The sequence below is a fragment of the Eumetopias jubatus genome, unplaced genomic scaffold, assembly GCF_037043125.1.
Source record: "Eumetopias jubatus isolate StellerSeaLion01/CBP00866 unplaced genomic scaffold, mEumJub1_p1.0 scaffold_2, whole genome shotgun sequence".
NCBI classification, from domain to species: Eukaryota; Metazoa; Chordata; class Mammalia; order Carnivora; family Otariidae; genus Eumetopias; species Eumetopias jubatus.
The window spans coordinates 163,185,770-163,200,569 of NW_028274808.1; the positions used below are offsets into that span (position 1 = coordinate 163,185,770).

The 14,800-nt window shown below is 41.0% G+C and overlaps 1 protein-coding gene across 1 annotated transcript in view; it reads left to right on the forward strand.

Moving 5' to 3' along the window:
• The window catches only part of CORIN (corin, serine peptidase), a 235,634-nt gene that overhangs the window by 161,948 nt on the left and 58,886 nt on the right, over positions 1-14,800 (forward strand). The window contains exons 8-10 of the mRNA XM_088020863.1: positions 3,003-3,113; positions 4,820-4,936; positions 8,545-8,652. Of these exons, the coding sequence (XP_087876989.1) occupies positions 3,003-3,113; positions 4,820-4,936; positions 8,545-8,652 (336 nt within the window). The remainder of the gene's footprint in view (positions 1-3,002; positions 3,114-4,819; positions 4,937-8,544; positions 8,653-14,800) is intronic.

Consider the following 14,800-nt stretch of genomic DNA (forward strand, 5'->3'; position numbering starts at 1 on the left):
AATTTTTCTCCTTGAGAGTGCTCTATTTCTTCTTTGGTTAGAGCCAGTGGCTCATGTTTAGATTTTGAGCTCTTGAGCAAAACTTTGCAGACGCATATATTGTCGTGTGTCTGATGCCCTTATTATATGCAACCAAAGACCCCCTCCTTTAGTTGATCGCCAAGCACGGCAGGGACAACTTCAGTAGAACTGACACCTAGGGTTAGGACAAGCACATTTATTTTATGTACACAATCTGATCTGATCTTTTAAAAAATGAACATACTTACTAGTTACACGTTGGTACCTATAAACATCTTCCTAAATCCCCACCCCAGACCCTGGTAACTACTATTCTACTCCCTGTTTTTACAGATTTGGCTTTTTAAGATTCCACATATAAATGCTCTCACACAGTATTTGTCTTTCTCTTTGACTTATCTCATTTAGCATAAACACACACACTGTTCTGTCTGTAATATCTTAATAAATAAATGAATGAACCTACTATTTAAAGAGCTGTGTTCAGTTGTGAATGGCATCTCACGAATTAAAAGCAGCAAAATTCCTTTTGCTTATTTACCTTTTTGACTTTGTGGTTACCTTTAGAATTTTTAGGTAGTCTATTACTGAGTAACTTGAGGACTTGTAATATGAACAATAAGGCAAGCTAGGACGAGGAGGTGCCTTGGAAAAATGGTGTGAAATAATAGTTAGCAATTAGAGAATATTGAAGTGGGTGTTGGGGAAGAATCAGAGTAATGCCTTGGAGTGGCAAGTCTCGGAAATGGCCCCACGCTGGGAAACTCGCTTGTTTCTAGAAGCAGCTGTCCAACTGCCTCTCACTGTAGCCATAAAAATCTTGGAAATATGTATATGTACAAATCATCCCAGAAGTCACTAGGTAGATACGGATTGCCTTCTGGGACTGAATAATTGTGGCACAAAGAGTGAGAGGCAATTTTAATTGTATACATCACAGACCTTCTAGTTGGAAGAAGCCTTATAGATGATCTAATCCAAACCCTCCTTTTACCAGTGAGATCACTGGAGAAAAGAGTGGGGGCGGGGGAAATGTGGGGAACGGGGTGGAGGGCTTGGTAGTTGGACAGGTCAGTGGAGAGGGCCAGGGTATAGTTACTGTGTGATAAAGAATGGTCTTACCACTCAACATATGTCCTCTGAAGATAGTAGGACATCACAAAATGCGCTCTTAGGGTGATCTTGCCTTATGCAATGGTAATAGTTACAACTTTCCCTTAGACCAGTCTCTGCCCCAGCTGCCCATCGTTAGCAGGCTGAGCAGGTGCTGGTTCTTCTGGTTTCTGCACAGGCATCCCATCTATTGTGTCTTTCTTCTTTTCTCTGCACTCCCATCTTCCATGTACCTTACTTAACTGTTCCCATGTGACTTCTCAGATTCATGGTCACTCCGTGAGTCTGTCAGTGACAATGGCACTATTCATGGATACTCGTAATAGTTCTCCAGTATTGAATCTGTCATCCCATGAATCCACACATATCTTTTATTTATTTATCTTTATTTTTTAAATTTAGATTCAATTAACCAACATAGAATACATCATTAGTTTCAGATGTAGTGTTCAGTAATTCATCAGTTGCATATAACACCCAGTGCTCATCACATCAAGTGCCCTCCTTAATGCCCATCACCCAGTTACCCCTCCCCACCAGCAACCCTCAGTTTGTTTCCTAGAGTTAAGAGCCTCTCATGATTTTTTCTCCCTCTCTGATGACTTCCCATTCAGTTTTCCCTCCCTTCCCCTATGGTCCTCTGTGCTGTTTCCTATATTCCACATATGAGCGAAACTATGTAATTGTCTTTCTCTGACAATTTCTCAGTATAATACCCTCCAGTTCCATCCACATCGATGTAAATGGTAAGTATTCATCCCATCTGATGGCTGAGTAATATTCCATTGTGTATATATATATATATATATATATATATATATATATATATATATACCACATCTTTATCCATCGTCTATTGTTGGACATCTCAGCTCTTTCCACAATTTGACTATTCACACATATCCTTTTTTTTAAAGATTTTATTTATTTATTTATTTATTTATTTATTTATTTATTTGACAGAGAGAGACACAGTGAGAGAGGGAGCACAAGCAGGGGGAGTGGGAGAGGGAGAAGCAGGCCCCCCGCGGAGTGGGGAGCCCGATGCGGGGCTCGATCCCAGGGCCCTGGGATCACGACCCCAGCCGAAAGCAGACGCTTAACGACTGAGTCACCCAGGCGCCCCCACACATATCTTTTAAAGGGCTATTTATATTAAGGTTATTCCACATCTCATGGTAAAGAATCCTTATAGATTCTATTCTCTGTGAGAAGAAACATCACTTAATTCCCTCTTTTCTCCAGGAATGTATAGTTTGGGGGAGAGGTTAAATCCAGGGTAAAAAGAATCATGAAAAAAAAATATAAATATCCTGCATTTCTCATCCAGCAGTTTTTCCCAATATGAGTGTATATATTAAGATGGTTTGATAGAAAGCCTAAGCTTAGGGTCAGGAAAGATGACTGGAGATAGCTGCCTTCCCAATTTACTATAGAGAGGTAGGTTACAATTCTTAGAAACGTGGTAGAGTTGTCGCAAATACATCTAATCAGCTATCTACATTGTGAAACCAACATCACAGTTCTGTTTATTTTAACCAATGTGAAAATCAAACGTTTTTCATAGGGAATGAAAACAACAACTAAACAAAACAAAAAACAGGAACAAACTATAGGTCCTGAGAAAGCTGGCCAGTCGTTACTCATCTGAAAAACAGACAGGTCTTACCCCATAGAGATGGTGGCCAGTGGGTCACATGCTTGTGTAGGAGGTGTCATTTTAACTGTTCCAGATCCATCATAGAAAAAGTATTGAGGGTATTGGAACAGTTGGAACAGACTCTCTTCAGCTGGAGCTATGAGTCATTTGGTTCTAAATGTTTGTCATGCTGGTTCTCCGCATCCCCACGAGTTTCTGTTTTCTCCAGATTGCAATCCCACAAAGGAGCATCGTTGTGGAGATGGGCGCTGCATCGCGATAGAGTGGGTGTGTGATGGTGACCATGACTGTGTGGATAAGTCTGATGAGGTCAATTGCTGTGAGTTCCCTGATGATTTCCATTTACTTATTTTTTCATTTCTGCCTGGTTAGACAAATATGGTATCCAGCATTCAAACAGAAGATCGTTACAGTTTGGCTCTAATCTATAAAGATAATAATTAAGCGGTGTGATGACCAGTGTCATGTATCTGGCTTCCACATGTCTCTCCTCACAACTCCAAGCTTAATTTGGCTGCTCTGGCCAAGCAGGTGTCTGTTTTCTCTATCACTGGCCACACATCTGTGACTTTGTCAAAGGGGATGTTCTTCCCAAAGATTGGGGGACTTTTTTTCTGCAAAGTATATATGAGCAGTTAGGCTTCCTTGCAGGAGCCTCCACACATGTTCTCAGGTACCACTTGTGGGAGAATATGGAGAGAATTGCCAGAGAGAAGAAAACCTTCGTAGCTCATAGAGTTATATAGAGTGCACAATAATAATTATAACTTTACGGGCTGTTGTGTTTCTGGGTGAGTAAACAGCCTTGAATCTTGAAGCTAGGTGTTTAAAGAGAGCAATATTGACCTGAGTTAATATGATGCATTTTATGCATGTTCAAACTAATTCAAGTTTTTATTCCATCTTTTGCTGTCTAAGAGTCGACAAAGTTGATACATATGAGATTGAATATTTAACTTGCCTATAATATGAGGCAAAAATTGAAATGTGGGTTGCATGATTTTTATTTTGACATAAGAGAAGTCATCTAAATTAATTAGCAAATGCAGTGCCCAACTCTCCCCTTCCTGAGTTGAGTTGGAACTGGAAATATCACTTGATTCCTTATTGGTGGACATAGTGGAACGGAGTGGACTGTATCTCGGTGCATCTTGGGAAAGGAAGGACATGGTGCTCAAGTTTAATGATTCTGGTGTTGAGCCTTGGTTCAAGCATAAGGAGCTTTAATATTAGGCAGTAACAGTGAAGGCTGAAGCCACAAGATACATGGGTTTCTGATGCTCTAAAGGACAATAGTGATAAAATTTAGACAACCTTCAGGAATGGAAGGTGAGTGGCCACTAGACCATCCCTTTCAAATGTCAGATGCCATAAGCAAGTTTTGAAATAAGGTGTTTATTGTGTGCAGGGTACTATGCAAGTTCTTTCACATAGGTCATTTCATTGGCCCTTTAGATTGGGTTGGAATAAAATGAAATGTTTGGGCTTAGAGTCAGAGAAGCTTGCCTTCACATTCTGGCACCAGCTTTTAACAGCCTTGTGACTTAGATAGTCGCTAAACTCTCTAGACTTTAATTTCCTTATTCTAAACAAGGTTGATAATATCTCTTTTGCAAGTCTGTTATGAGGATTTGAGATTCGATACATAACCCTCCCAGCACAGTTATCACCGTGTAGCAAGCCTTGAATAAATCGTAGCTTTTATATGCGCAGTAAAGCTACAGATCATTAACATCATTAACGCAATTTCTTACCCCACCCTTATCAAGAAAAAGTTAATTCTTTAGTAAGTGCTATTTAATAAGGCAAGGGAGAGTCAGGAAAGAAAACTTTCCATCCCCAAAAAACCCTTGGGTTGAAACACATTGATGGTACACTCCTTCACTTCTGTAGACCACGCAGATATTCCGAACACTTCCTTTCTGGGTGATGCCAGATAAGCGGGCATCCTCGATAAGCTCTACAGACGGCGAGAAGGACCAGACGGTGCAATGACTGTCGGACTGTTGTTCTGGCCTTCCGCAGCCTGCCACAGCCAAGGCCTGGCCGAGTGCCGGAGCGGACAGTGTATCCCCAGCACCTTCCAGTGTGACGGGGACGAGGACTGCAGGGACGGCACTGACGAGGAGAATTGCAGCCAGAGTAAGTGTGCGTCCCCTGCCCCGCGCATTCCTGCCTGTGGGGCGTTTCCTGGGGAACGCAGGAAAGCCTTGGCGGTTACCTAATGCTCAGTGCGATCCCCCCATACATCGCTCCAGATTTCCTGGCGCAGCGCTCCTGACAGCGCTGGCCCGCCCGGAAACCCTTTCTCCCGGTGAATTAGAATTCTCGAGCATCGTACACTGCACAATCATTCCTAAGGAGAGACAGTGGAGGTTGAACACTTACACAGCGTGGGAGATTCAGTTAACGGTTATGGGGAAAGTCAACACGATGAGAAAGGAAAAGCTGCCTACGTAGTATTTCATTACATTAGATTAGGTTCCAATTAGGAGGAATTGGCTTCTGAAATTAAATGTGAAAGCCTCCTAAAATAACCGTGTTCAGAGAAGCACTTTCTTTTTCTTTTTTTAAAGATTTTATTTGTTTATTTGAGAGAGAGAGCGCGCGCACAGGGCGGGGCAGGGGAGGGTCAGAGGAGAAGCAGACTCCCACTGAGCAGGGAGCCCCATGTGGGGCTCAATCTCAGGACTCTCAGATCATGACCTGAGCCAAAGGTAGATGCTTAACTGACTGAGCCACCCAGGTGCCCCAGTGTCATTTTATTTTTTATTTCAAGTTTTTATTTAAATTCTAGTTAGTTAACATATAGCGTAATATCGGTTTCAGGAGTAGAGTTTAGTGATTCATGACAAAGAAGCAGTTTCATGTCTCAAGTGATGGAACAATATACTCGGTTACACCTGGAAAGGGTTACTGATGTCATCTGTGAAACTCAAAAAGAAGTAAATCAAATAAGTTGGCTTTTAAACTGTCGTTCCACACTGATTGTTTGAAGCCCCACTTTGAGTCGAAGCATCTCTCAGCACAGGGCTTCTAGGAGTACCCCTTGACTTAAAAATCACTGCATTTGTTTATCCGTGACCTTGCCACTCACCAGCATAGACTAGTCATTAAGAAGGTGGCCTTTGGAGCCCAGTTGCCCGGGTTCAAGCACCAGCTCTGCTAAGCTCTGCTACCTACTATCTCGTTCACTTTAGGCTGGTAACTCAACTCTGTTGTGTCTCGGGTTCTGTGTCTGCAAACTCAGAGTCATAACTGCCTCACAGAGTTGGCCCATGGTGAGCACTCCATAAATGTGAGCTCTTGTTACATGGCTGTTGTGTTAAAACATGTCTTGGGCTGGGCATATCACAAATCGGCCAATGAGATTAGTCACCTGTAGCTAAATTAGTTTTGTCTTAATAAACACTGATCATTAGAATTGCTTTAGTGAAAAAGCATTCCAGACCTGAAGGGAGACACTTTTAATCACAGATTTAATACCTATAACATCAGATAAAGGGTGATTCATTTTACCAATTTTTAAAATTCAGAAGCAGAGTCTTTTCTAGCCATGAGTTATTATGTGCATACCAGCCAAGCACCTCCCTTTGGATCAAATTGTTCTTTCTTTCTCCATAATTCATCTCTGTTTGAAATAATCTTGGATTCTTCACTATGCGATGGCAAGATTCATAAAGTATTTCCTTACATATGTGAGATGCAAGAAAGTCATTTGATAAAATGGATCAAAAGTCAAATTTTATCATCTTTATATTACTTAATCTAATGAATTGAACTTAATAAATGTATGTCATGGTGCTTATAGGTGGTTAACCACTGGGGATTTACTGGCAAGTAAAGCAGCTCATGGAGCTTGCAGGCTCCTGGGGAAGATTGGCATGATACAAATAATTGTGCAAGTCAGTGTCTCACCATGGAGTGACATAGGCCATGAGGGAAAATTCAGGGAGCCACGTGCCATATATGGTATGCATGGCCTGTACAGGGCCTCAGGGAAGGTTCCTTGAGGAAGAGATGTTGGAGCTAAGATCTGAAGAATGAATGGAGTTGACTTAATGAAGGAAAGTGGGACTGGAAAAAGCTTTTCAGACACAGGGACCTGCTTGGTCAAAGGTCCCAGGGAGGAAAGGAGCAAGGCATATGGAGGGTTTCAGGAGAAGACCACCTATGATTAAATCTAGGAGTGAAGGGGAAGGTACGACTTCAGAATGTTGTCACCAGTGAGCCCAGGCTGGCTCTGCTAGAGAGGTTGGGGAGGGAAGTAGGAGCCACCCAGGACTTTGGGCCCTATTCAGGATTCAGGCCTTTACAGCCCTCGGGCTCTGCTCTCAGCCTTCCTGTCTAGCTTCCCTGAGGCTCTGGTGAGGCCAACCTGTGCTCTTTCCACTCCAGCCTTTGCATATTCTGTTGTCTGCTTGGGGCACCCATTCTACCTTCTTATGCCAGCTTAACCCACCTGCCTTAAAAACTCCGTCAAGAAGCTTTCCCTTTACTGTTCTAGTCTGCTTCTGTTGCCTTACAGACACCTTCAGTGGTACTGTAATCACACAGCATTGTAAGGTTCTCTGTTCATGGCCATCCCCCTAGTTAAAGTATAAGCCATTTCACTTCTTTTTATCTTTTAATGCTTCATTGTCTATCTTGTCACATAAACTTGTCACACAGCAGACACTCAATATCTGCTGAAATAATGAATGCATGTTGTCTTATTAAAATTATTTAAGAGATGAAACTCATGGAAGTGAGCCTGGCTTATCTTGCAATGAAGGTTCGACTCTGATGAGATTAAAAAAAAAAAAAAGGAGTGGCATCTCTTTTCTTCAAGGCTATGATATATACTGTTGCACATTAATGGAAAGAGTCCAATATAATAAACATTGTCATAGCATTATAGATAAGAATGATTATACATATACACATACTGTTATTTATTCTTAAAACTGTCTTGCAAGATTTTCTAGATTCCCGATGACATGTCTGAAAGTAATTGACTATAATGGGCAAGAGCTAGAAAGAGAACAGGCAGTAATTTATTACCTTTTCCATTTAACCTACAAATGACCAGGAAATCAATGGGAAAAGCAGTTTCCTCTCTACATACCTTAAGGAAAAGCCATTAGGCTGACGCTACTGCTCTCATTCATTTGGGAACAAGAAACCCAATTCTCAGGTCATCACAGCTAGGCCAGTGATAACTTTCCAAGGACATACAGAAAATAGGGATCGCAGCTGCATAAGACTTGCACCATGACAGAGTATCCTCACCGTCCTGGTGTCGATGCCCTATTTATTTTTAGGGAAAGCATTTTCCTTATGGGGAAGACTAGAGTTGGGTGCAAATGAGTCCTTAAAATAATATCATTTGATATTCAAGAGTTCAAGATCATTATGTTGACCTTTCTCTCCAATCACATTTTATTTTGCAATCAAGTTTATTCACCCAGGCAAACAAAAAACACTTTTTTTCCCCATGAAAAGCAACAAGATCCCATTTTGTAGAATAACTTGCCTCTTATTTTTTTGTTCCTACAGAATCCTTCTGGAATAAGCATGTTGTATTTAGTTGCCAGGAAAATTAACCCAGAAAGTTACATATTTAACATGTGTTCAATATTTTTGGAGAAATTGGAAGGCAATTAAAGTTATGTCATTCCTCAGCTCCCCCAGACGTCCTTGATACTTCCAATCTTAGTGTAAGGAATTTACAGATGATGAAAGTGAATGTGCCTTTCCCCCCTCTGTAGGTCAGACTCCATGTCAAGAAGGCGACCAAAGATGCCTCTACAATTCCTGCCTTGATTCATGTGGTGGTAACTCCCTGTGTGACCCGAACCACAGTCCGAATAACTGTAGTAAGTACAGCAGCTGACAAGTGCAATCACCGTGTCAGGATATGCATTTCGCTTTTTTCTTTTGAATTGACATGAAAATGCTGAAGTCTGGAATCCCTCCAAATGTGTGTGTGTGTGTGTGTGTGTGTGTGTGTATACATATATATACATATTTCTTTTTTCTTTTTTAAAGGTTGCATGTGGTAGCGGAAAAGAAACAAAATGGTCTTACTTGACTTAGAAACAAATGTGTCATTGTCGATGGCCTATAAATCCAAATTGCTTAATATCATTACCATTACTTTCAGTTCAGCATCAGCTCCTATATGTTACTTTCTTGGCTCCATCTGCAGGCAGATGCTATCTTTCTTCCCTTTTAAAGCAGAGCTTCAAAAATGGAAACTTTATCCAAGAAGCAAATATGAAGTTCATCTAAACAGTGCATAAAGCTGTGGCGGTCTGTTCTCCTAATAAGATTTATTCTCACCTTTGCAGGAACTTTGCTGACCTAGAATGATCTTGCAGCTGTTATGTAAATTTGTCTGGGTGACAAGTGGTGTAAACTATTGGCTCACTCTAAATTAGCTTTCAGGAGGGGGAATTCCTGGGGGGGGGGGAGAGAATGGGCAGGAATAACAGAGGGCTCTATAGGTTCTCATGGGAAATTGAAAATGAATCAGAAAGCCCCGAAAGACTCTGATTTCTTGTAATGAGTTTTTATTTGTAGGCTCTGCTTTCATATTCGGCTCGCTTCTTTCACTTTTTATAATTAATGTTTGGCCTCCTCTTCCACTTGGGGCTTGAGATTTAGAAGCAGGTCTGTCAGCTTTCAGTTGGCAAGAAAGTATGAAGGTATCTCCCAGTTGAAAGGCTGAAGGGTTCAGGTCCTAGCTTTACTCAGTGACCTTTCTGCATCCCTGTAGGGCTTATAGGGGCTGCTCCTGTAACCCCAGAGGTGTGAGGGAAGCAGCCAATGAAAAACCCAGACTGAGAGGACTTTTTGTTTATTTTCACAAGCACTTAATAACTGTTTGGCTAAAAGCGTGATACCCAGCCCTTTTCCACTTCTATATGAGAGAACAGTTGAGAGAGATGTTAATCTGACCATTAAGACATACTGCCATTTTCTTTTACTCACTCTAAACTGAATTAAATATGTGTGTATGTATGCATGACTATGTGTATGTGTATATGTCTATGTCTATGTCTATGTATATGTATATGTATATGTTCTGGGTCCATTGTTTCGCTTTGCTTTATCCCCCAATCTGCTCTGGAACTTTTTCAGAAGTCTTTCTTTACTTCACCTTAACTTGGCATGAGCAATTTTGAGGAACAGTGACAGTGTCATCTCAAAGATATGTGTTTATTATTAAAGTTTTGGGGATTGTCTGACAGGGAATGGCACTTAGTGTTAGATTAAAAAAAAAAGTTGAAAGGGCAGTGTTGGCCTGTGTCAGATTTGGGTGAGGAGTATTGAGTGCATGTTGTCCTATATTCTCCATTTTTGAAATATGTCAAAATTTGAAATTTAAAAGTATGTTACACCTGTCAACAAGAGAAGTGGAAAGAAGGACACCAGATGACTCTGGTTCATAGTCAGCTGGTATTGATAGCATGCATAACAATGTTCCAGGCTCTGGGATGGGCAGTGGCCACTTGAATGGCGAAGAAGGGAGACATGATTTCTGCCTTCCTGGAGATAACTTTTCAGCGTGGGAGAACACACTGCCATCTTCTCACTTATGTATACCACATTCGTTTTCTCTTTATGTTCTTTCAATACACTCGAACAGTGTCCCCAGCGTCTCACTGTCCCTTCAGCTCCTTCTTTCACCACAGGGGTTCTTGCCAGGTTCTTTCCATACATATTCAGCAGACATCTGATCATCCCTCTTCTGAGTGCCAGGCACTGGGCTAGTCATTGGTCCTTTATTCCTTCTGTGTTATTAAAAATACCTTCCAATGGAAAGCAAAGGTGTTTCTTCTCATCTTTCAAAGAGCTTCATGATGGTATGTGTGTACCTGGTTCTCTGTAAAGTTGGACCAGTAGCATCTTCTCTCAGAAAACTTCATGCACTTGAAAAAGTGATTAATTATTTGAAGATCTTTACCACCGGAGAGACCATGCCTACTTAGATTCTGAGGCGCAGCTACACAGCACTGTTTTTGTCGTCCTCCATGCTAATAAAAATATGAGTTTGAAGAGTGGATATTCTGTCTGATGGAGTCAGCCTCTTACTGGAGTTGCTGGGAGTCTAGCCCTTGAAGACATTTGTTCTTGCTATCCCATAAAATGTTATGGGTCCCTGAAGATATAGAGTGGGACCCAAGCATCAGTATTTTTTACATTTCCAGAGGACTCCAATGTGCAGGCAAGGTTGAAAATTATTACTTCAGTGGTTTGTTCATGACTAAGCTGTAAGGGTATGTGACATCCCTGAAATTGAATGTGAAAAAGTCTTTATAGTTTTCAAAGTTTTCAGTGGAGAAGTCCATGGCTTATCTCAGATTCCCAGAAATGCCTATAGTGTTTTTTTTAACCTAAAAACCACATCTTTGATGACATTGTGTACTGATAAGCTTGAAATATCACAGTATCCCCATATCAACTCATTACCCAGGATCTTTAACATCTTTGTGCCCTGCTGGGAGGTGAAATACAGACATATCCTTGCCCTAGGGGGTTTGTGTGGGAATGTTATTTCCCCTCACTCTGGTGTGGGGGACTAATCTATCACTCCCACCTTGTAGTGTGCAGTCCAGACAACTGGGGAACCCTGTGGAAAGAGCAGTTCCTGGGCATGTGTCTCTCCCCACCTCTCTGTGCCCATGACTGCCATGGCTGTAGGAAGCCAGCTATCACTGTCATACCCCAGGGACTCTCACGTTCCTCACAGTGTTCCATCGACTGTTAGTTCTACATGGTTACTCATGCATTTCTTTTTCTCCAACATTGAGGAAGCAATGAGCAGCTTTGTTCTTTGAATAATTTCCTACTGACCTCTCAATTTACTGCCTTCTCCTTGCAGTCTCTAGTTGGAAGGAGCAAATAGTATAGCGGTGTGGTAAAGAAGCCAAACACCATAATGGTTAAGGACTTCAGTCCTGGGAGCAAATGGGAGATGAGAGGAATGATCTCTTTCTAAAAGCATTCCCAACAAATGAGTGAAAAACAAATGATTAAATTAGAATATTTCCATTTGGTAACCAGTTGTTTCCATTTGGTAACATGCATTGGTGAATTAATGGGTCAAGGCATTGAGCATCTACAGCTGCTCACACCCCAAAAAGAAAGAAATCAGATATACTTTGCCTTCTGATGGAAGAACACCATAGCACCCATAGTCTTCCCTAAGGGATGAAACTTAATCAACTCTCTGGATTCAGCTGCCCATGTTCAGGAAGTAGGCAGGGGAATATATTTAACTTCACCAGGAATGGGTAGTCAGCAAAATTCAAAGTCGGGCACACTCTACAGTCAAATCCCTGGGTTCTTCAATAGTTAAACTCAAATTAAAAATAAAAGGATGGAGGGGGAAACCCAGATTAAGAGACTTAGAAGACAAAACAAGTTTTAAAAAATGGGCAAGATTAACTATAGTATTCAGGGCGCAGTGCACACTTAGGTAATACAACTATAAAGCAGAGCAAGGAGGTGATAACTATGAAACTCAGTACTTACTCTGGGGAGAAAGGAGAAAGTTGGTAGAAGACAGGGTAAATGGAGGGCCATCTGGGATGTCTGGCAAAGTTCAACTTCTTGATCTGGATGGTAGGTACAAGGGTGTTCACCATATAAAACTCATGAAACTACTAAAAATAATAATATAGAGAAATATAGAATTTGAGGCAAAGATGAATCTTAGAATATTGTATATGCCAATGGATTTGAAAGTGACATTTTCTCATGTAAGTGACCTTCATTTAATACATGATTTCCAATGGCTTCAAAGTATTGCATCATGGCAAGCATGTAACATCATTTAATTAACAATTCCATCTTTAGGTTGAATTTAACAAACATGGTTTCAGACTTCGAAAGGTGGGATGTCATTAAGACTCCATCAGGATCAATTTTTTAAACAAATATTTATTAAACCTCATCTGTGTTCTGGACAATGTGCTAAGCAGGGCATCGAAACGCAGTGAAAACAGTAAACAGCCTCATGTTTGTAACACGACTGCCCTCTAGTGGCTATCGTAAATCAAGTTCGTGAGGGAGTGAGTAATTCTTAAGATAAAAAAAAGCTTATTGATAGTGTAAATCATAGAATTTGAAGTTGATAGATATTTGAGAGTTTATCTTGCTGAACAATCTGTGAAGAATGCCTTATGAAGGAATAAAACACAAGATTCAATCACCCTTACCACATTCAGTAGAGATCTCCAGAATAATATATGATCATAACTTAATCCTTTCATCTTCCTTGGCCGTGAAACACTGAAAGCTTTTATCTCATCCCAAATCAAAAGAGACATAGTTCCCACATATCAAAGAGAAAAAATATCCGTGTGATAGGTCTACTTATCATCTAAATAAAATATACCAATAAACATTTAAAACTTGATAGGGTGGTAGAGGAAGAGATAGAAAGGAAAGACATATACAAGAAAAAAATATTGCATCAAAAATCTGTGTGAATCATCCCATTTTTTGGTAAAATTATATTAAAGAAATTAGGAAAAATATAGTTAGAGTGGCATCTACTGACTTATAAGTCGGTCACATGATGAATAATTAAGCAACAAAAGCAAATTGAGGAATACTAGGAATGGTAAGAGTCTACTTTGGCAGAAGCAAGCAAACACAAATCTGTCTATGTGTGTAGACGCTTGTATGTGTAGATATGAGCCAGTGAAAGGCAGGGAAGGATTCAAACCCAGTCTGTCGGCTTTGAGCGTAGGTAAGAGAAGAGGGCAGGGAGATGATAAACTTTTTCTTTAGCATCTTACATTGTTTTTATTGTTATGAGGAATAGGCATTTTTTAATAATATGAAATCAAAAGACTTGAATGTTAAATGTTCACAAATCAATGGACGTGACAAACTGAATCAGCCCCACGCTGCCTCTGTGTCTTTCTCTTCTCTCCATCCCGTACTCATTGTCAGGATTATGCCAACTTTGACAGTGTTATGCCTTTTCCAGTAAATGGATTTTACATAATTACACTTCGTCCAGAGGCTTTTAATCAGGCTCCTTATCAACAAAGTTTCCTCGAAGCCCTCAGATGCTTTAAATTGAGAAGTGGTTCCAGAGCTGTTTTAATATTTCACCCCAGTCCTTATTACGAATCTATCTGCATGTACATCACTTCTTGGTCAAGTAATTAAGTTTAATTGAGTAATGACTCTTAATAAGGCATGGAGTCTTCGGTGGGTCTGGGCAGATTCACCAACACACTTGCTTACCTCTCATGACTCCTGCAAACAGAGAGGGAACAGGGAGCCTTTCTGCCAAGTTCCCCAAACCCCATTTATCCTGGGAAGCTTTCCGTGCCATTCTTGCTCCACCTTGTCCCTCTGGGCTCTTAGCGCTTTTTAAGACCACTATCCTATCCTCATGTTATACTGGCAGGAAATGTGTCTTTCTTCCTATAAAGATTGTAGAGTGCCTTGATGGCAGGGACTATATTTTTCATTATATTACATTTTAAGTGCCTCGGAGAGTTCCTGACACTGCCCCACCGACCTCCCCCCCCCACCCGCAAATCCTTTCCTTCTTTCTGGCGCTGCGCTAGGTACAGACTTTGAGATCAAGAAATAAAGTCCCATTTCTCAAAATCTCTGAATTAGGGGTACCTGGGTGGCTCAGTCAGTTAAGCATCTGACTCTTGGTTTTGGCTTAGGTCACGATCTCAGGGTCACAAGATCGAGCCCCACGTCTGGCTCTGTACTCAGCCCAGAGTCTGCTTAAGATTTTTCCCCCTCCCTTTTCTTTTGCCCCTCCCCCTGTGTGCACTCTCTCTCGCTAAAATAAATAAATAAATAAAATCTTTAAAAAATTACTGAATTATGTGGGGGATGCAAGTAAGTAAAGAATACAGTAGAGGGCAATGAGTGTGTGGTAGGAATATGCCTAAGATGCTCTGGTGCTCAGCAGAGAGTCCTGCTGGGAATGGGAGGGGAGAGTGGTTGGCCCGGAAGGCTCCCCAGAGGAGGTGATTG